The sequence below is a fragment of the Erigeron canadensis genome, chromosome 3 (genome assembly GCF_010389155.1).
Source record: "Erigeron canadensis isolate Cc75 chromosome 3, C_canadensis_v1, whole genome shotgun sequence".
NCBI classification, from domain to species: Eukaryota; Viridiplantae; Streptophyta; class Magnoliopsida; order Asterales; family Asteraceae; genus Erigeron; species Erigeron canadensis.
In genome coordinates this window covers 24,732,111-24,755,115 of record NC_057763.1, presented here as the reverse complement: position 1 = coordinate 24,755,115, position 23,005 = coordinate 24,732,111, and the positions used below count along the sequence as shown (strand labels likewise).

The following is a 23,005-nucleotide window of genomic DNA, read 5'->3' as shown; positions in this document are numbered from 1 at the left end:
ACAAAAATTGACTTGATGGGTTGACTTTGACTTATTGAATATTTCATCAAGAACTTTATCAATCTCATATGTGCAGTTTGTCTTCCGAGTGTCATGAGTTGTACCAAAATCTAAGTTCCAAAAACAGTGGAACTTATGCTTTGCTTTTTATAATCATAATTCAAGCTGCTTGTCACCTGCACAGGTAACTATCTATTCTGTGTTTGATTCCTTCAGTTTATTTTCAAGAATTGATCATGTGACCCTGAATTTGTCCATTAATCAAAGCAATATGACACTGTTGCATTACATACATACTTTCTGAATTCAAAATTTGTAGATACAAATACAACACAATCAATTTGAATAACTTATCTACAGCTGCTCTTTTACATTTCTTTGCCTTCAAAATTTTAGAGAGTTGGGGTTGCTTATTAGTATTAACTGTGTGTTTGCTAAAGGCAGATAATCGATCAGTTTTAAGTGTTTGGACAAAGAAAAGTGATGATGCTTATAAGTTGTTTTCAATAAGAAGTTTAAGCTAGATTGATTATTTCAATTAGATTATTCTTAATAGATTCAAAAGGTACAAGCTTGCTCTTAGGGGGAAGTAAGTTGTTTCTAATAACCTGATTATCTTCCATAAGCACAAGCTCGTAGATAAGCAATTCCAGATACCTAGTATAATCTTGTAGCCGGTAAGTGTAGCAATATCCCTTTGTCTTACTGCTATCAAAAGCATTTCCCCAACCAAGCGATTGTGGGTTCTAGTTACTTGGGACAAAGGTTTGGTAAACAGGATAGTTTAGGATGTCTGAGTATGATGTTAGGATGACCAGATTGTCAAAGTCTCTTATTAGTAGATTTTGTTCCTACTTATGTTTTTATACCCTTTTTTAATCTAGGGAGTATGGACATTGTTTCAAGTAGCCTGACGGCTATTTCCTTGTTATTGACACCCCTTGAGACATGTTGCTTCTATTCAAGAAATTTTGAAAAAAGAGTGAGGACGTTGCGCTGTGATATGGAAGAGCTAGTTACTAAACAAAATGATTTAAAAGCAGAAATAAACAATGGTATAGTGAACCAAAGAAAGAAGCTAAAAAGTGAGATACAGTTGTGGCTTAAAAACGTCGAGAAGCTTGTAACTGAAGTTCAGGGCATTGAAACCGAAATTGAGAGATGTATGAAAGGATGTATCCTTAATTATCGTTCACGTTATAGATTAAGTAAAATTATGGTGAAGAGAATTAACGAATTGCGTGAACTTCATGCTAAAGGAGTATTTTCAAATGGCCTATTTGTTGATTCGCTTTCAGATAGTGGGAGAATCCTGCCAACAACTGGATTAGTAGGTGATAAAACTTTTCACAGAGTTTCAAAGGCGATCTGGAAACTATTGACAGATGTGAATACAAGTAAGATTGGTGTTCATGGAATGGGGGGTGTTGGAAAAACATCTATTATGATGCATATATATAACAAGCTAATCGATTCTAAGATCTTTGATAGGGTCATCTGGGTAAATGTTTCAAAACCGTTTAATGTGGAGAAATTACAAATAGATGTTGCAAATGCCACAAATTTGGAAGTCTCGGAAAATGAAAATGTGGTATGGAGATCCACAAGGCTGCTTGAGCATCTGCAAGGAAAAAAGTTTGTTCTCATTTTAGATGATATGTGGCAGAAGTTTTCATTAGAAGAGGTTGGTATCCCACAACCAAGCATAGATAATGGTTGCAAGTTAGTAACTGTAACCCGTCTAATGGAAGTTTGTCGTGGAATGGAAACCCAAACGGAAATTAAAGTAGAACTCTTGTCTAAGAATGAATCATGGGATTTGTTCACAAGCAAATCGGGTCAGATTCAGAGTGATGAGATTGAACCTATAGCAAAGGCAGTGTGTGATAACTGTGGTGGATTGCCACTTGCAATCATCACGGTTGGACGAGCCATGAGGAAAATTCATGACAAAAGACTATGGAAAAATGCACTAGAAGAATTACAAAGCTCGAGGGCAGAAATTGTTGGTATGGAAGAGGATGTGTTTGCCCGGCTGAAGTTTAGCTATCTTCACTTGAAAGATGAGCATATCCAAGCTTGTTTTCTGTATAGTGCAGTATACCCCGAGGGTCACAAAATTGAGGCTGCAGAACTTATAGAGTACTGGATGGCAGAAGAGCTGATTACTGAAGTGGGAGATCGAGAAAAAGAAATCAATAAAGGGTACACAGTGTTAGAAAAGCTTAAAGATGCTTGCTTGCTGGAGGATGTTGGATCAGATTATGTCAAGATGCATGATTTAGTGAGGGATATGGCTATCAGGATCGCCAGGGAGGGTCCAAGGTTGGTTAATAAATCTGCAATGAAAATAAACCGATTGGCAAGCGAATGGATTGAAAACGTGGAGTGGGTGTCGGTAATGGATAACAGCATTATTGCTGTACCTGATTATCCAAACTGCCAAAAACTGTCGACTTTGCTTCTTCAGAGGAACCCTCTGTCTGAAAAAATCCCTGATTCGTTCTTTGCGCAGATGCAGTGTCTTAAAGTACTTGACCTTTCTAAAACCTGCATCCAGTCATTACCAGAGTCTGTTTCAGCTTTATGTAACCTTCGTACACTTCTTTTAAGTTTCACTCAATTGAAGGAGCTTCCTTCATTGACCAAGTTGAAGGAACTGAGAGTCTTGGACCTGTCACATAGCATTTTGAGAAGGCTACCACATGATATTGAAAAATTGACCAATTTAAGACGGTTAGATTTATCTTACACTGAAAAACTTAAGGCATTTCCATCTGGTGTTATCCAAAAGCTTTCTTATCTAGAGAATTTTTCGATGTTCAGAAGCAAATGGAAATGGTCATCAAATAGAGGAGTCGGATTTGATGAAATTTCAAGCTTGTCAAAGTTAACCAGTCTTGGTCTTTCTTTTGAGGACCGAACTAGCTTCATAGACTATGTGAGATCTAAGCATTGGCAAAATCTGCAAAGTTACCATCTTGGTATAGGTATGCTATCCATTTTTCTGCCAATTTCGAAAGGAACGCGTAGTATTGAAATTCAAGGTTATGATCTTGTTTATCAAGAAACAGTGATTGAGCTTCCAGACAACATCCAGCAGTTGGCATTCCACAGTTGCCATGATATTACCTCTCTATCAAAACTCACTGATAAAACCAACATGGAAAATCTGGCACAATGTTATCTCTCAAACTGCAATGGCATGGAATTCATCACAACGACAAATAACTGTTTTCCGAATCTCGAGCTACTAGTCCTACGGAAACTCCCCAAGTTGAAGGCCATATCTAATGGTATAGCAGCAAGTCAGATATTCACAAAGCTCAAGAGTCTACAAATCCATAGCTGCAATAACATTAAATATTTATTTTCAACGGGTATGCTACAAGAATTCCAAAACCTTGAAGAGATTGAAATATGGAACTCAAATTTGATTGAAGAGGTGGTAGAAAACCAAACTCTGGGCAATATAGCTATCTCTTCAACAGTCTCACTTCCAAAGCTGCGTCGGTTGTCTTTGTCCACATTGCCGGAAATGAAATGCATCACAAGAAAGGTTCTTATATGTAATCATCTCGAAACAGTTGACATATGGGACTGTCACAAGTTGAGGGCTCTTCCTTTCTCCACTAGCTACTTGCCATTCTCTCTTAAACATATTAAGGGAAACAGAAGTTGGTGGGATAGGTTGGAATGGGATGATGTTAGTTGCAAGAATTTTTTGCAACCATATTTTGACCAAGGTACATAGAATTGTATCCACCATTAAAACTGCATAGGACTTGGCTAAGTTATCTACTATTTATTATTATGTACAATGGATGATATGTAATTAGTTCTACATACAAAGATCTTTGATATACGCGCATAAAATGGATGAGGTTTTTACTATTCAAGTTACCATTGAAGGCGAGTCTTTTTGACTCAGATGTACGCAGCCTAGCAAGGGTTTCCTGTAACCATTTTTCAACCTTTTTTTGGTCACCTCCAAGATTGTACCTAGAGGGTTTGAACATGAAACATATTGTAACAGGGTCCAGGATGAGAATCAGTAAGTCGCCTTAGAGGTGGTTATTGATCTTTGATATACAACTGTATGAACGAAGAATTAGATATTTTGCAAGCGTGAATAAAGAGCTTTACTTATGATGTTAGTTACTTGAGCATTGTTTCTTGTTTCTTACCACTTTTTGCCAACTGATCCTACTTTCCGGTTTTCGGTTAAGAAATTGAACTAAGTTACCTGTTTCACTGTTAGTATTTCAAAAAAAAAAAAAAAAAAGAAAGTATTTTTCAACAAACCAGTCAACTTGATTGATGAAAGTAATAAACGCATACTTGGAAAGTTATTTTTTGTTGGAAACCGTAGGCTTCTTGACCAAATAAGAACAGAAAAAAAGTTCACATAAGCCTTACGACATGATGTCAACATGTAACCAATACGTCGTTATTTCTAGTTGCATCTTATAACATTAGCACATAATAGTCGATCAAATAATTACATTTGTGACAATATATTGCACATAATGGTGAATCAAATATACTCGACCATGGCATGTGGTTTCCTGAGAACTTGTCATAAACAGCAGCCGATTTTCGTTTGTAGAACATATTTGTAAGCAATGTATTCAAGAAATTGATGGATTGGTTCACTTGGAAATAAATTTCATGAATCTGTTGAGTGATTTGAAAATTCCTACTGCTTCATTAATCAATGATGGACCCTCCTCCGAATTATCTTCACCTTGACCAAATATCATCTGCAACAAACCAAAGCAAGGCCCGGTTATTCGTTAATGGTCATTACTAGAAAATGGTACGCGTGTTGATTAATATACCATACTAACCTCAATGTCTTCTGAATCGGGGCGGCTTATCATTTCCTTGCCTAGTATGTAACGGTTTGGTCTATCCTTGTCATCAAAGAACACCTTCCATAATCTGTTTGTTAGGTAAGAAAAAGAATATGTGAGGTGAGCAAGAGTTACCGCAAGAGTTACCAGTAACAGAAAAATAATTTGAAACAACTATTACCCGGGATAGCATCTAAATACAGCTCCTGTGGGTAAAGGTTTCATCGAGTAAACCGTTGTGAAAGATCTGCATGATGTACATAGAACAAGATATTGTTTGGTGAGTAGAGTATCTTATTTCTCAGGGTCTATTAGATAAAATAATAAGATCTATTGTTGTCTGTCTGGACTGACACAATCTGAATGAAAGACTAAATATTACAATTTTTGTGTTAAATGAAATATGATTGCTTTGATAGGAGATCGAAAAGTTACCTCAAGAAATATCGTCTCAACTTCCGAACGTTAAATCCAATTCCAACTTCCTCACTAATAAGACGTGGGTTCCACATAATGAGAGGTCGTGGCTAACACAACATAAAGATAAAGCAAATTTACAAATTGAGTTATAGAAGTAAAAGGTTCAGTATATGATAAACTTTAGAATTGAGGAACAGGGGAACCTTGGAATATTTACATGGGATATAAAAGAATAAAACCACTAAATACAGTCTAGCAGAAAACAAAGATAATCACATCTTTGAGAAGTAACCATTACATTATTCAAGGCATAAATGAGTCGGTTACAAAGGATCATGCCATTTTTTCTACCTTTGGCAAATCTCTAGCAGATGCCTAAAATACTATGTAGTTAAAACTTGGCCTCAGTAATATTCATGCAGAAAGGTCAGTGATGCTTCCCAATATATCCAATTCAAAATTTTTTTGTGTAGGACTTTTTTCATCAATTCTTTAAGGTTGAAACGAGCAAACATTTTGGTATTGTAAGGCTAAAATAGTCAACATTTTTTTCTGTTATTGTAGTAAATGAAAGATCAAGAGTATGTCCAAATATCAAAAGAAAGGCAAACCGAAAAGACAAGGCCAAAGAATTACAGGATCATCTGCTAGAGTAGAGGCAATTCGCTCTACATATTCCAGCATTTGATAATCTGGTAGTACCATTACAACAATCTCATCTTCTTTCTCCACAGGTTTTCGGTCACTTAAGCTGGATAAAAAGTTCAAGTATAAATCAGAAAGACCAAAGAATCAAAATTAATAAGGTGCTTACACCATACACTTTGTATTAAGCAAATGGTAATTGTGATCAGAATTACCTTGCGAAACCAAAAGCAGCGTCATTCCACCTATATTTCAGAAGTGCAGCAGCACCAGCGTCAGGAAAAATTGCTTTGACTCTCTAATGATGAGCAATGATATGAATTAGTAAGGTGTTTTCACACGAGTTTTTGAAGTAAATATTGTGTCGGTGTTTCTATCCACATGGGACCACAAAATAAAAATCTAACATGGTAAGAGTGTCTTTTGGATTCCGATGTTAGAGAAAAACGAATAAGTAAATCACCAACCTCACATCCTGTCTCTTCAATGAGTGTATCCACAAAAACTCTTGATAGTTCCCACAGTTCAGCCTGGGCACCTTCATCATCAAGAAACTGCAACTGCGGAATTAAGAGCTCTACCTGAGAGCGGAATGAAAATAAATATGTAATGAATTAGAGATTACAAAAATATAGTAAACATTGTTGTTTTTAAACTTATACACCCCCTAATCCGACACATTTGTCACATACTGGAACAAAAACCTTAGATATGCACCTTAATACCGCCAGGCCAAAGGCTCTTTGGTAAAGTTTAAATAAATGTATTTGCAAAAGTTCTCCCATAAAACTCTATACTTGGAAAGCTTTAACAATATATGCTCCAATTTTTGCAATTGTAATGCATTCTCAAAAGTTAAAGCTAAAATGCCACATAGAACAAGGTGTGGAATTAGGGAGGAATGACAAGGAGCAAGTTTACAAAGCTCAATTTGCGACAATTTGGTTAAAAAAACGATGCAGATGGGACCTGAATCAAGAATGAACAGGGGATGAAAATGATATAAATCGATGAAGCCTATGATTTTAAGGAGACCGTTAAACAACTTCAAAAAGAGCTTGTTGTATTTAGTAACATCACTCAAAAAAATTAAGGCTTAAATAATAAAAATCAGGGAAACTTAAGGCTAAAAATGATGGATACATTCAAGACTTTATAGCACATACGATGGCTCTCATCCCCCCTGAGGAAACAAATGCGGCACTTGCTTCACTTGATTGTCGGACTGCACCCTCCAAATCTGAAGGCAGACAACTGAAACACATTTCTCAAATTGCTCAACTGCTTAACATAATAACATGTCAATAAACACAACACGGCATTCTTAACAAATGAAACATGGCATTCATTAATAGGTAAACAACTATTCACCCAACAATAAGTAAAAACATGTCCAAAATTCTGACAAAAAATGTTTTAAAAAGTAATACCTGTCATCTTCTTCTTCTTCTTCATAATCTTGTGGTGAAAGTGTTTGTTGAAATGCACCTGAAGAATTCTGTTCTAAATTAGTAGTAGCAGTAGTATCATTTAAAGATTGGCTATCGAACTTATCAAACTTTGCATAAGTTTTCAAGTCAGATAATGAAACTTTATTATTGTTATTATTATTATTAGTATAGCCGAAAGAAGATTGAAAAGGGTAATGAAAATAGTGAGTTGAAGTGGGTATTTTGGAAATAAATGAAACAGAAGAAGATGAAGAGCAGCAGCAGCATAAGTTTAAGTAAGTAGAGGAAGCCATGTAATGAAAAGTATTTTTTTTTTTATTTGTATATATTAGATTGTAAGTAATTAAAGAGAAGCCATTGATTTTGAGGAGATAGGGAGTGTGGTAATGTTCCTGTGTGAACACCTACAAGGAACATCCTACTACTTTTGTTCAATTACCTAATGCCACGTCTTGTTTATTTTACAAGGGTATTTTCTCACCAAAAGCCTAATTAACTTGTCATGCCGCATTTAGTTCACGTAGTGTTTTTAAATGAATAGAATTTATTAAATAAATTGAAATTTAATTATATAAATAGAATTTGACGGAATGATTTTGATATTTTAAAAATTCAAGTGATTCCTTCCTCCATCCTTAAGGAATGGAGATTTCACTAAATGTTGGAATATTTACATTACTACGAAATGAGATTCCCCCTTCTTGAACAAACCAAACGCACCATTGAATGGAACTCAATTACAATTTCATCAGATTCTATCAAATTTTGTGAGCTCAACCGATAACTTTTCACATATATCAGTTTTATAAACACTTTTTACACACAACTTGATATATCTATGAGCTTAGTTTGGATGCAGTTAACTCCATCATTTTTTGATAAAGTTACCTTGAAAATTAGGAGGACATTTTTTGTAATATATAAATCATTTATATGATATGTGTGTGTGACTGCGTCTATGAACTTTACACTTTACAGTTAAATGCATATTCAATTTTCCCTATATCTAATATGCTTTAAAACAACCATATTAATATTGTTTTTTTTTAATGTATTATAATATTATTATTTATATAAATTAATGTAATAAAATAATTTTTTAAAATGCAAATAAATAAAAATAAGAGTTAAATGCAAGAATGGTCCCCGTGGTTTGTCAGTTTTTACAACCGCAATCCCTCTCTTGATTTTTTTGCAACCTTAGTCCCTGAAGATATGTTTCAGTTGCAACGATGGTCCCTCATTAACGAAACCATTAGTTAGTGTCGTTAAGTTTCTCATGTGAGTAGCACATGAGAGGTATTAATGTCCTTCCTCCAACATAAACAGAAGGGTGTTCAAAAGTATCCGTATCTGAACCATGATTCCAAAATTCGATCTGATTTTCTTTGAAAGTTGGATACAATAAATTTTGGATTCAAATTCGGATAGTGATTTTTGAAAAGTTAAATATCTGAAAATATCTAGAATTTTTTTTTTTTGTTAAATTTCAATATCATTTTTTAAAAATTCGAAAATATGAAAAGATATCGAAAAATCCTAGTTTCAATATCCGAAAGTATCAAAAACGTTAGTCTCAATATCTAATAGTTTGAAAATATCTATGTTATTTATTTATTTTTCTAAAATTCAGATACTTGAGATATTTTTTTCTAGGATACTTATTTTTTTTCTTAAAATTCGGCTATCCGAATTTCGGATATTCAAAATTTCATATATTCAAAATTTCGGATATTGGATTTGAATATCCGAAATATCTAAAATTTTCAAGATAAGATTTTTGGATATCCGAAATTAGTCAAATATCTGACTTTTGGATATTCGAACATCCGAAGTTTTCAAAAATCTTTACCTAAATCTAAATCCAAATCTGAACCAAAACTTGAATATCCAACATTTCAAATAATACCAATTAGATTTTTAAATAACGTGTTTGGATACAAATACTTTTGAACACCCCTATGTTTGTGTAGGTGGAAGGACATTAATACCCCTCATGTGCTACTCACATGGGAAACTTAACGACACTAATTAACGATTTTGTTAGTGAGGGACCGCCGTTGCAACTGGAACATATCTTCAGGGACCACGGTTGCAAAAAAATCAAGAGAGGGACTGCCGTTGCAAAAATCGACAAACCACGAGGACTATTCTTGCATTTAACTCTAAAAATAAAAAGACAATTGCATTTAATTACGTCAAAGTATAACGAAATACAATAAAATACATATTTTTTTAAAAAAAGCTATAAAATTAAAATACATACATATATTGTAAGAGGAAATAAAAAGGAAAAAATAAATGGACACACATCCATCTCAACTTTTTCCTTACAAACCTCTAAAAATGCACATCATTACCGACACTACTAATAACTATCCTTACCACAAATATTTTCACATCATCTCAATTGTTCACAAAGAGCGGAGAGGTCTTATTGATTACATACAATGTCGTAGCTTTGACATTGGGTATGTAATTATGTATAACTGGGTTTTTATACAAGTTAAATACACAGTTTGTATATATGGATTGATTATATGTTTTGTAAGTATTAATTTTTTTTTATATAAATGAATGAGAAGTAGAATACAATAAAATATTAGTTTACCTACGTAAAGTTTTGAATGTATTAAACAATGACAATGCAACTTAATTAGTCAATAAATTGTCTTTTAACAAAACAAACATAAGTCCAACCATAAAGGGACTGTCATATGTTAATATATGTCTTCCAATAATAACTTAATTACAAAAGAAAATTCAAATCAATAAAAAAAAATGATTTTTTTTTTTTTTTTGGAATAGCACTAAATAAGTTCGGGCTAATCAATGTCCACGCTAGACTCAAATTAGTTCATGTTACTGTACTATGCTAGTCCCAATCCCACAGTTAAAAACGTAAACTTTTTTAATAACGTGAACTATTATACCATTTTATCCAATTTTTCTGAGTTTGCACAAAATACTTATCGTTCACAAGCTCCATCTTGTGATATGCAGTATTGGAAGAAGGATCTCGCGAATTCAATTTCACAAGGAGAGAATCACATGTGTTGAGTCCCGGATTCAGAAAAAGAACTTTTTTTTCTTTGATATTTGTTTTATTTGTTTTGGAACTCAACACTCAACTCAAGGTTAAGACAATTTCCAATGGGTTTTACAAAATGGTCAAACATACTCACCAACTCATCAACACGTTAACAAACTTTTTGAGTACACCAAACTAACATATCAAACTCATTTTGCCTATAAGGCTATAACCAATATACTGAAACTTACATTATCATTCATATTAACTAAAAAACACATTAGATTAATAACAAAAATCAAAGAATATCCTTTTTCTTTGGTTGAACGGTCAAAAGATTGGACTGAAACAAAAAATTGACCCCATTTTATCATTTCATTCTCCAAAATAGGCATACAAACTGAGGATGACATTTTGGTAGTATTTTGTATCTTCATGTTGGCATTTTTCAGTTTGCTTATTGTCATGGTTTTTACCGTTTATATATATATATATATTTTTTTATTTAACAAGCACAGAAAATATCTAATGAAAGAAAAGAAAATGCAGAACTTGACAATAGGAAAAGGTTTTGAAAACGTGATATGACGACACCAACGACTATGATTTTCATATCATAAACTGATAAACATATATGTCTCTACCAAATAAGAAACGAAAATCTTAATAATGAGGACAAGCATGTGTTTTTCCATTGTTCTGCTTTCCACACTTGTAACAAAAATGATACCCGCACCTACGATAACAAAACCAAAAGTTATGAATCAATCAGTACTTAATTACTCTATAATCTTTATAGTATGTATCAGAAAGCATATTAGTATAATTTATATATAGATAAATAAACTAAGCTGAAATTATAAATATTTAACCTGCACTTAATATGTGGACATCCATCAATTCTTTCAACATAAAATTTGCAGCTTGGGCACCTCATCCATTTCTTCTTTTTAGCAAGATTCATCAACATAAGGTCCTCTGGATCTTTTTGAGTGGCGGATTTCCATACCCTGTGATAGAAATTACTAATGGTAAAAATACTAGTAATTTCTATTTATATGTGAAGTCAATTGTTAAGAGTGCATATCCTAGCTAGCTTAAAAATATCATCTAAATTTTCCTTCTAAAATGGTTAGAAAGGTAAATGTACAATAATCAATAAAAACCGACCCCAGAAGTTACTAGAAAATTAATGGAGCCCAAAATCATCTAAAGAAAACTATGTATTGACGAAAAATTGCATACCTTGACGCAAATTTCAGGATCCGCCACTGACTTCTCTCTCCCTTTTTCAAACTCTTATACTTGCTACAATCCATCCCAGAATGCCATGCCACTCTACACTGTGCACAAAAGAGTCTATTGCAATTGGGACATTCCGAGGAAGTGACGACTGCCCCGCCATCGTTCACCAACAAGGCTGAACAGTCTCTAAATGGGCAGTAAAATCTCTCAGGCCCCTTGATCAGAGACTCGCAAAGGGCATCCTTCCATCGTTCCAAAACTTGTTTTGGAAGCATATTTTGACAGACTTCAAGTCCTATTACACCTTTGCAGTTCGGGTCGGGACACTTAACCATTGCTGAGTTTCGTTGTCTTATGGTGGCTTCAACATGTTTGCAAATGCAATCTCTGCAATACATGTGACTGCAAACATTGGTGTTTCCAAACATGTGTGGTTCAGTTTTGGAGTCCATGCAAATGCCACAATAAAATAATTCTTGGCATTTAGTACTTTTAGATTCCTCCAACTGCTCTTTGTTCTTGATGGTGGCGGACGCTAACGCTGCCGCCGCCACCTATAACCACCCATCACAATCAATCATTCATCATCATCAATTAGGTCAAAATTATCTTATTCAAATCATCAATTTCAAACTTTATCTAAATATGTATGTATACACATATACATAGATAGAATATTAATTATAATACCCTAAGTATTTATAAAAAAAAATAACAAATAAATAAATGACAATGATGGTAATTATCTATTGAGAAGATAGAGGAGATCAACTTAAAAACATAAAATCACACATGGGCTCAATTAATTATCAAGACCCACAACAGAGGTTTAGGACTACTAATTAATTAAGTTGAAAATATCTCATGTTATCATGCATAACTTTAGCTTTATGCCTTTATATATAAACCCTTCAATTATTCGATTCTTTAATTAGTTCGTTTAATCATATATATCATAATGTGTATATATGATCTTAGAGATAAGAGTAGCTGGGTACTAGGAAGTCCAATCACCAATGTTAAACTCACAATGGCGATCGAAACATAATTGTCTTTTTCGAGTTTTAATATAAATTCGATATAATGATATATATGTTAGCACAAACAAAGTTTATGTTCACTATAACTATGTTTTGGAACCTGACATCTATATATGTAAGTAATTAACTAACCAAACATAGATATATATATACCATAGAAAATAAGAGTTTTCAAAAACCTGCGCATGAAGACGAATTAGCAGGATGTCGTCAATATCCATAGAGTTTGATAAAACCTGCGCATGTGAAGCAAGAACACGAAGGAATTTATCATCCATATCAATAAAGTTTGATTCAACTACGATGATTTATTCAGTACGTGGACTTATATAAAAATTTTGATTTGTATAAAAATATTGGGTTTGCTAAACATGCATTAAATAGTTATACACTTACCATAAAAATATGCTTTTATATAAAAATAAACAATTTTACCATAAAAGTGTGCTTTTATATAGAAATAAACAACTTTCCAAAAAATTATACGGAGTACTTTTTTATATGTAACCCTCAACTTTATAATAAATGAAAAACTATTATCTATACGATTTAATAAAATAAATACACCCATGGTAGTTACTCCTCCGTCTCAATTTAAATGTCCAATTGTGACTTTTGAAGTCTTTTTTTCGTAACTTTGACCGTAAATTGTTTCGTGTATGTTATACAATAATTAATGTAAAATATATGAATAGATTGAGTTTAATTTAAATGTACTTTTTATTGATATAACTTTCATTAGGTATTATATTATACAAATAAAAATACTTACGGTCAAAGTTAGAGAAGAAAGACTCAGCAAGTCAATTTTAGACATTTAAATTGGGACGGAGGGAGTATATATAAACAAACTTCAACTTTTTTATGCATTGATCTTTTAACATAAACGGTATAAATTCTCTTTATGCATTTTATTCCGTCGTTATAAAATCCTACTATATAAAGACTTTCCAATAAAGTTTATTAGTTTGCATATTTACCAATAAACTAAAACAAGATTGACACAGTGTCTAAATGATACTTGATACATTCTTTATGCGACATGTGTCCCTTAATCTATATTAACTAGCATGGTACTTGCAATATGGCGGCGGTCGTAGCGGCAACGGTGTGGTGGTGGGGTTGATTGTTGGTGGTGGAGGCGACGTCGAGTAGTATAGATAATTGATGTAAATGATTATGAAGATATTTAAAAGATAAATTGTTGATAGTGTAATTTAATCATTAATGTTAATAGGTAGTGTAAGTGAAAATATTTTAAAGAATGCTAGGTAAAAGTATTACACAACTTTTCAACACTTTCAAAAATAACTTGTTTTTTTATTAGATAGTATAGATAAATTTATTTTAATTTTTATATACTATATATATTATAATTATAACTATTATTTAGTTAATAGACAAATATATCTATTTATTAAACTTTTATTCCACTATATTTTGAAGAAAATATTAAACGCAACTTTTAGGTCTGCATTTAACATGCATAAAAAAATTATACCTTCTATATGAAAAGCTCACCCCTAAATTTTATGGTAAGTGTACAACTACGTTATGCACCTGCATTTAGCAAAACCCATATTTTTATCATATCTATCCATATAAAATAGAGAAAATTACACTTTTGGTACCTCAAGTTGGCAGCTTTTGTATTTTTAGTCTCTAACTCAAAAAATTGCAGCTTTCATATCTAAAGTTTGTGTTTTTTTCAGTTTTTGTACCACGTTCATACGGCGTTCATTTTTCCCGTTAACGCCCTCACGTGACAAACACGTGAGGGGTATTTTAGTCTTTTGGCCCTTTCTTTTTGAAAAATTTACATTTTTGATACCTCAAGTTGTCAATTTTTTCACTTTCGGTACCTTAAGTTGTCAATTTTTCCACTTTTGACAAACATATTTTTAATACACTCTCCAATTTCCATCTCACATATTAGCATCTATTAAACAACACACACTCAAAAATCAACACACATGATTTTGTTATTTTTTTTACGGCTCTTAAAAAAAACCCAATGGTGTGTATCCATTCTTGAAATATTATATGTTGTTGGGGTAATTACGGGTGATGGTGGAAGAACTGAATGCATTGGTGGATCGATGGCCGGAAAAGAACTCATGTCGCCGGAATACGCACCCACCATCGATCTCTTTTCTTCATATTATTGTAAACCCTCTCACCCCTAAATTACCCTATTCTTCGATCGGAATATGCTACAAACGAAATTTGATTGGAATCTGGTACAAACGAGATCTGAACGGAATCTGTTACAGATGAATATATTTGCTACAAACGAGATTAGATCGGAATATCTAGCTAAAATGGAGGTCGTGGTGCCTGGTGGGGAAGGAGATAGTCGGTAACCCTTTCTGGTGGTGCATGATTCATATAAGAGATTTGAATTTATTTACGCATGTTTATGTATTGGATTTGGTATGGTATAGAGATATAGGTATACATGGATATATGGATGATCGCAATGTGTGTTGATTTTTGAGTGCGTGTTGTTTGATAGATGCTAATGTGTGAGATGAAAATTAAAGAGTATAATAAAAATATGTTGTCTACTTGAGGTACCAAAAGTGAAAAAATTGACAATTTAAGGTATCAAAAGTGTAATTTTCTCAAAAAGAGAGGGTCAAAAGACTAAAATATCCCTCAAGTGTTTGTCACGTGAGGGTGTCAACGAAAAAAATTAACGTCGTCTGTACGTGGTACCAAAACTGAAAAAAAACACAAAACTTTATGTATAAAAACTACAATTTTTTGAGTTGGAGCTTATAAGTGCAAAAGCTGCCAATTTAAGGTACCAAAAGTGTAATTTTCTCTATAAAATAAATGTATTATAAATAAATGAATAACTTAATATATATATATATATATATAATAAACTAGATTATAACCCCGCGTAATACGTGGGGAATATATATATATATATATATATATAATTAATGACAGTTGAACTTGGTAAAAATTGAACCACTAAAAAAAATGTGAAGTTAGATTGATGGTCGTTGAGATTCTAGTTAACGGTGACCGGGCGGTTGGAAAAATGAATACATCATATATTAGAGGTCTCGCTAAGTAATGATTCTGTTTGATTTGATGTCTTTTATGCATCCGAATATGTATGTAATGTCTGTACTTGAGCTATAACGTTTTGTTTGAATAATTTAGTTATTTACAAATTTACTAACCAATTAACTTACCAATCTATTGTAACAATCGTGGTTCCTGATAGATCAATTTGAAGTTCATTAAGTGCAATGGTACAGATAGATCAATTTGTCGTGCAATTTGGGACGTATGTGTTAGTCGAGGTCGTTATGTAACATCCGCTATTTTGACTTGTTTGACCTTATGTGTAATTTGACTAACTTTCGTACTTAATGATAATATTGGGCTCATTTTGGTGACTTATTGACTAGATGACATGTTAAACGGGTAGATAGACCAACTTATTAGATGAGTCGATATATGAGTAATACTCAATTAACCAATAATGTTAACGGGTCAACCCATGAGTCTAACCACAACCCATTGACCCAACCCATGACCCAACCTTATCCCCCAATCCTTGCACTTCCTTCCATCCACCAATCACAAATATTTTTCACTCTCTTTCTCAAAAATTGCAAGAACACACACACAAATGCTTTCATCTCTCTCTCTCATTAAATTCTAGTATCATTTAATGCTCTTGGGTTAAATTGGTGGTAGAAACAACATCTCCATCATCATTTACTCCTTATATCAAAATTTGGGTTCATTAAGTGCAAGAATTCTTCCATTTGGATCAAATTTCGGGTTTGAGCTTTGGTGGTGACTTTTGGTAAGTTAAATCTATCTCATAATCATTATTTCCTGTAATAAATATTGTTTCAAATCATAACCAACAAACCTTGAGTCAAAATCGGATCAAAACTCTAGCTAGTGAAAAATTAGGTTTTATTTGACTTTAATTAGGTCAAAATCGATTAAGGACATTTATTGATGAAATGGGTCGGATTATGGTTTGGGATATGTCCATTTATGAACAAAATTATGTTGGAAGTCTCACATGGGTCAAACCTAGCTTCAAAACCCAAAATGGATTGATTTAGGGTTTCTAGTTTTCGAAATGGGTCATGAACGATTTTAGACAAGAAATGATGTTATGGATCGAAACTATTTGATGGGTTATGTTTGTTTATGTTCAAAAACGTCTATTCGAGCTTGTAAACGAGTTCGGGTCGATTTTGAGGTGAAAACCCGTTTTAAGCAAGAACATGCCCAGGTGTGCCACATGCATGTATGCATGTGCCATAATTTTTGTGTAAAGCCCAAACAGAGTCAAATATGCGCCACATGCATGCATGTGCCACATATTTGTCAAAAATCTGAAATGCCCAGGTGTGCCACATGCATGTATGCATGTGCCACATATTTGCCCAAAAATCTGAAAAAGCTAAATACGTGCCACATATTTGCTGATTATGTATATTTTGTGTTCTAAAGTGTCTAATCCTTAGTGCTTAACCCAAATTCATTCTTACATTTTAATGATCCATAACAAGGCGCGTGTAACGCTTTGATTCCTCCATCAAAATTTAGTGTCAAACGTCAACTCGTGTTCAACCAAAACCTTTATATCTTTAACCAAATGTACTAGGCATACTTTAAGATATAATGTGATGATGAGATGTTGATATAATAGGTTTGTGATCGTTGTGCTCCTCACTCACCCGTTTAAGCTCATTCTAACGACATCTAAGGTTAAGGTGATCCATAGCTCCCTACTCGCTTGAGATTCGGGCTGGAAAGTGTGCAACTACTTGTTAGTCATTTGATTGTCTGATTGACTTACTTGACGGTTTATCCATTACTTGGTTGGTTTTGCGCATGTTTGTGATATCATGATTAGTTAGGATAGTTGTGCCTACATGGAAGTCGGTTATGCTTCTCAAAGGGTTTTAGATGTGGTGGGAAGGTTGCGGGTGACCCTGTATGCAAGCATCTAGAACTTGATGAAAGTAAAATCCTCCGAAGTGTAGGTACATGTTGTGTAGTGGAATGGATGGATATTGGATTGTGTTGGAATGGACATATACGTATTGTTACTCATGATTTATGCGCTTTACACGCAACGTATACTTATTTATGCGCTTTATACGCAAAGCATACTTATTTATGCGCTTTACACGCAACGTATATTATTTATGCGCTTTACACGCAACGTATACTTATTTATGCGCTTTACACGCAAAGTATACTTATTTACGTGCTTTACACGCAACGTATATTATTTATGCGCTTTACACGCAACGTATACTTATTTATGCGCTTTACACGAAACGTATACTTATTTATGCGCTTTACACGCAAAGTATACTTATTTATGCGCTTTACACGCTACGTATACTTATATATGCGCTTTACACACAATGTATACTTATTTACGCGCTTTACATGCAAGCTCACTTATCTATGCGAATTACACACATGCAAACCCTTTACGTGACATGGTTGGCTTACATTTGATATTCATCATGACACATGCATACATACGATACGTGACTTGGACATTTCAATTACTTGAGCTCATTTATTACACGCTACTATTATACTCCATATGATCTTGTTATATCATGACATTGAGACTATCGACAATGGTTCCTTATGAACCATTTCTACGAACTCACCAACCTTGTGTTGACTTGTTAGTACACTTTTCAGGTAACCAGGTGAACCCAAGACAAGATGCATGATTTGATAGATTGTTTGGACTCGGGCTTAGACTTACATGGATCAAGGATTCACATGCCCTCCTTTTGCATTATGCTTAGGATCTTTCGCCATCTCTTAGATTGTTTTGTAAACTTTTGATGGCTACTTGCTCCTTATGCATTTTGTGTTGTACTAGTCTTAAACATGTTGAATTCACCGAATTCATTTATTTTCATTTAGTTGCCTACGCATTCGTAGCTTGATATTAACTTGCTTTTGTCGATCAAGGTGAGTTCCGTAACTCCCTACTCGTTTGAGATTCGGGCTGAAAAATGTACAACCTTGGTGTGTTAACTTGTTGTTTGTGCAATTATGTGTTGCCTTGATTGATGACATAGGTCAATTGAGCATACGTTTGATTCCCTTGATGATGACATGACTTGATTGTACATATGTTGAGTGTCTTGAGTGATGACATTGTTTGATTGATGGAATTGTTAACGTGTAAATATGTGGTTATTATATGATTATTGTATGTACATGTTTGGTTGACTTTTAGGTTAGTTGTGTATATATGGAAGACGATAATACCTTCAAAAGGTTGGAGATGTGGTGGGAAGGCTGCGGGTGACCCTATATATAAGCATCAAAGGCCTTTCAAAAGTAGTATCGTACGAAGTATATACACATGATGTTTGTTTCCGGGTGAACATTGATGGTCATGTACAATTGAGTACAATGAAGTACATTCTGTACAACTGAGTACAATGAAGTACATTACGTGCAATTGAGTACAATAAGGTACATTACGTGCAATTGAGTGAAATTGAGGGACATTGATAGTCATGTTTGGCATTATAGAACTTGTTAGATACTTTTCGATATCATTATTACTTGTTCTTGTTTACTAGGCGTATTCTAAATACCCTGCGTAGTTCATTATGTGAATACATATGTGAGGGTCATTGATGGACATTGATTGATTATGGATTGTTCGAGTATGATTGATTTATCTATGACTAGGATAGTTGTACATACATAGAAGACGATGATACATTTAATGAGTTGCAGATGTGGTGGGAAGGCTGCAGGTGACCCTGTATACAAACATCTAAGATCCTTAAATGTAAAGTCATATGAAATGTATGTGCATTGTGCATGGTTGAGTTGATGGACATGATGGATTTGATGACATTAAACGGGTACTTACGTACTTGATTACATTAAACAGGTACTTATGTATTTGATGACATTAAACGGGTACTTACGTACTTGATGACATTAAACGGGTACTTATGTACTTGATGACATTAAACGAGTACTTATGTACTTGATGACAATATCGATGACAATAGAGGGACAATGTGTGCATGTGCAATAAACGGGTGCTATACGTACTTGATGACAATTGGATGACATGAGAACAATTGAGGGACATTGATGAACATGTTTGACATTTTAGAAGTTGATGGATATTTGTTGATGTCGACATTCTGTGTTCTTGTGCATTATGTGTGTTCTAGCTAAGGTATAATTGTGCAATGGATACATGTGGGTCCAGGTTGTGCTACGAGCCAACCTATATTGAGTACTTGTGCCTTTTAAGGGCTTACTGTAAGTGTGTTCCTTGTTCATTAGCTTTGTTCATATTGTGAATGGCTTTGGCACTAGATCCTCGTCATTCGCCCCTACGAACTCACCAACCTAGTGTTGACCTTGTTTAGTACACTTTTCAGGTAACCTTGTGAATGACGTGATGGTTGATGGATGCTTCGCTAGAGTTTGGGCTTAGTCTTACATGGATCAAGGATTCATTTGCCCCTATTTGCATTATGTTTTATGTACTTGTTTGTTGATGATGGATTCACCAAATCCCTTTATTTTCATATAGTTCATGTTCTACGATAATTCCATGTATACGTTATATTTTTTCGATAGTATTTTGAGCCTAGCTCGGGGTGTTACATCTATACATCACATGTTGTGTGCTAATCTAACTTAAAGTTATGCATAATATCTTTACGATTTTCATACAACTATTTTTTTGATACATAATTGTGATAGCTTATTATAGATATTGTATTTGTTTTTTTTTTTTCATTTCCTCATTAACTCAAAAATCGTTGAGTAATTATTGAAAAGTTATCTCAATATGTGTATCGTACCAATTAAAAAGAAAATTTTATTAAATAAAAAGTCAAAAATTGATTTTAAATATGAAAAATAATATAAAATTTAAAAAATATTAGTTTCCATAATTATATATTAAATAAAATTAATAAATAATGTCTACAAATTTATATTAGGAAATAAAAATTATTTAATTTATTGAATTAAAATTAAATCTAAAAAAGTAAAAAAAAGGTATATGACATCATCGTTTTGATCTAATGGCTATAATTAAAAGTTAAACTTTATCTAAGGGTCCAAACTTCTATATTTTGGAATTAAGGTTTCTCTTTTATATATATATATTTAGAGATACTATACTATATATAATTAACTAGATTATTGTCCCGCGTAATACGTGAGTAAGTATATTTTTATAATTATATATATCAAAAATATAATTTTCTTAAGTAATAGTTAGTAATAATTAACGAATTAAAATATTCAATTTCACTTTATTAACATTTGTGTTTTTAACCTTAATAATTTCACAAAAATTTATTATGTTGCTCATTAAGTCTTACTGATTCAATAAATTATTCAATGTCAAAAGTTATTGCTTATCCATGTCATTACAAATATCTCGATGCCATTCGGATTTCTATGTCATATCATAAAAAATATCACACATGACACGTTCTTTAGATGGTGTCAAGGCATACAACATTTTAAACCGAGTTGCAAGATTGCCATCATTAAGCCAATGATCATTCCAGAATCTTATCTTATTTTCACTCCCAGTTGATCTTTAATAACATCTTAAGGGGCTAGCAATCGAGTGTGCCTCAGAGAATGAGGAACATATATTTGCCCATATATTATTACCATTTGTTTTACATAGGAATGCAAACTCATAACCATGAATCACATGGATGATTTTAAACCTCACGACATCCAAGTTTTGAACAACATGTCATATCCATTTGTACATATCAATGCTAAATTTTGAGTCTCCAAACCACCAAAACCTAAATCACCCACTTTTTTACCTGACGATTGCCTTCCAGTCAATCCATTACATTTCATTTTCCGAGTTCGACCCCCTCCCCTTCCTCCCTTGCCCCTTCCACATAAAAATTAAATAAAATGAAATTGTGATATTTATCAATCGAAATAAAGAAAAATAATATATCCTAAATACTTTGAATTGCGGAGTTAGAATTCATTATAGGCAACACATTAATATTAAGTTTAGATTTAATTTTATAATAACTTTACAAAATTTATGAAATATAACCATGGATGGAGTCGGACTCCAATTTTTGTACAATGTAAACTTTTTTAAGGGTATATTTGTAATTTTGCTCATGCAAAATATTAATAAATAAAGAATACATACAAACATTGACTTTGTTGTCATAAGTATCTTCTTTAAATCTACATCACTTTGTTGGAAATATTAGTCTTGAGATAAACCTCTCTATTGGTAGAGTAAAAATTTTGAGTTATTTTGATTTTTAATATAATAGGAAAAAGAAAAAAAAGAGGTTGGAAAAATGTTTTTTTTGTTTGGGTAAATGTACAGTACATTGATAATATAGTTGTATGTAAAAACATTATTTATTTTCAAATTCTTTTATAATAGTAATCACAATAGTCACGCATATTTACAAGTCAAATTATATATCATTAATTTCTATAATTTATTTTATTTTGTTTAATAGAGCGCAACTTCTTTGTCACGACATGCTCCAAAATTGCAGATCAATGATGTTCCCAAAGATGTCACTCACCTAAGCTAAGCTCGACCTTTCTCAAAAATTTTCTTTTTATGGTTTAAAATATAACTTACTATTTTTATCAATAGAAAATTGATCTATATCTTTTAAATGAAACATATCTCAAGTATTTTAATTAAAATATGTTGTGTTTTTTTTATTTGATATTAACAATTATTCTATTGGATAAAACAAAAGATAAAGAGTATTATTTTATTATCATTAAATATATATTAAAGAGAAACCTTAATTTATAATTGAAAAAGTATGAACCCTTAGATGAGTTTTAACTTTTATTTAGAGCCTTTAGATCAAATGATGATGTCATATACCTTATTTAACTTTTTTGGATTAAATTTAAGCCTTTAGTTTTTTGATTAGAGTAGGGGTCGCGAGAAAGGTATTAGATAAGGAGTAGGTGCGTGAGTCCTTGCTGACCTGAGCGATTTTGATCTAATTTTATTAAATTTAAGTTATTATTGCTTCCTTATTAAAATTTGTATACATTAATAATTAATGTTTTTAATGATATAATTAAGAAAACTAATATTTTTATATTTGCATTATTTTTTTATGTATAAAATTAATTCTTAATGTTATTACAATAAAATTTTCTTTTTTAATGTAATACGTTTATATTAAGTTATATGCTTAGAAATTTTAGAGTATAACTAAATTATTCGACCAAAACATTAAAACACAAGTGTAATGACAATGCAGACAT

At 32.7% G+C, this 23,005-nt stretch overlaps 3 protein-coding genes across 4 annotated transcripts; 1 reads left to right on the top strand and 2 right to left on the bottom strand.

The window, feature by feature from the left end:
- The first annotated feature begins 99 nt into the window (after positions 1-99).
- Positions 100-4,157, top strand: LOC122593381 (disease resistance protein At4g27190-like). Its single transcript, XM_043765778.1, has 2 exons — positions 100-184; positions 885-4,157. The coding sequence occupies exon 2, from the start codon at positions 890-892 to the stop codon at positions 3,752-3,754; it is 2,865 nt and encodes a 954-aa protein (XP_043621713.1). The 5' UTR covers positions 100-184; positions 885-889; the 3' UTR covers positions 3,755-4,157.
- Positions 4,158-4,423: 266 nt separating this feature from the next.
- Positions 4,424-7,680, bottom strand: LOC122592851. Of its 2 annotated transcripts, none has more exons than XM_043765168.1 (9): positions 7,352-7,680; positions 7,088-7,175; positions 6,389-6,502; positions 6,137-6,219; positions 5,913-6,027; positions 5,292-5,383; positions 5,038-5,103; positions 4,851-4,944; positions 4,424-4,763 (listed from the first exon to the last, which is right to left on the bottom strand). In XM_043765168.1, exons 1-9 carry the CDS (start codon positions 7,663-7,665, stop codon positions 4,653-4,655), a joined length of 1,077 nt encoding a protein of 358 aa, XP_043621103.1. In that variant the 5' UTR covers positions 7,666-7,680; the 3' UTR covers positions 4,424-4,652. The 2 variants fall into 2 exon arrangements, with proteins under 2 accessions (XP_043621103.1, XP_043621104.1); XM_043765169.1 differs by having other exon boundaries at positions 7,088-7,161; positions 7,352-7,460.
- A 3,386-nt stretch (positions 7,681-11,066) lies between these two features.
- Positions 11,067-12,966, bottom strand: LOC122591743 (uncharacterized protein DDB_G0292642-like). The gene is made up of 4 exons (XM_043763989.1): positions 12,868-12,966; positions 11,680-12,202; positions 11,276-11,387; positions 11,067-11,139 (listed from the first exon to the last, which is right to left on the bottom strand). The coding sequence occupies exons 1-4, from the start codon at positions 12,964-12,966 to the stop codon at positions 11,067-11,069; spliced, it is 807 nt and encodes a 268-aa protein (XP_043619924.1).
- Between the last annotated feature and the right edge of the window lie 10,039 nt (positions 12,967-23,005).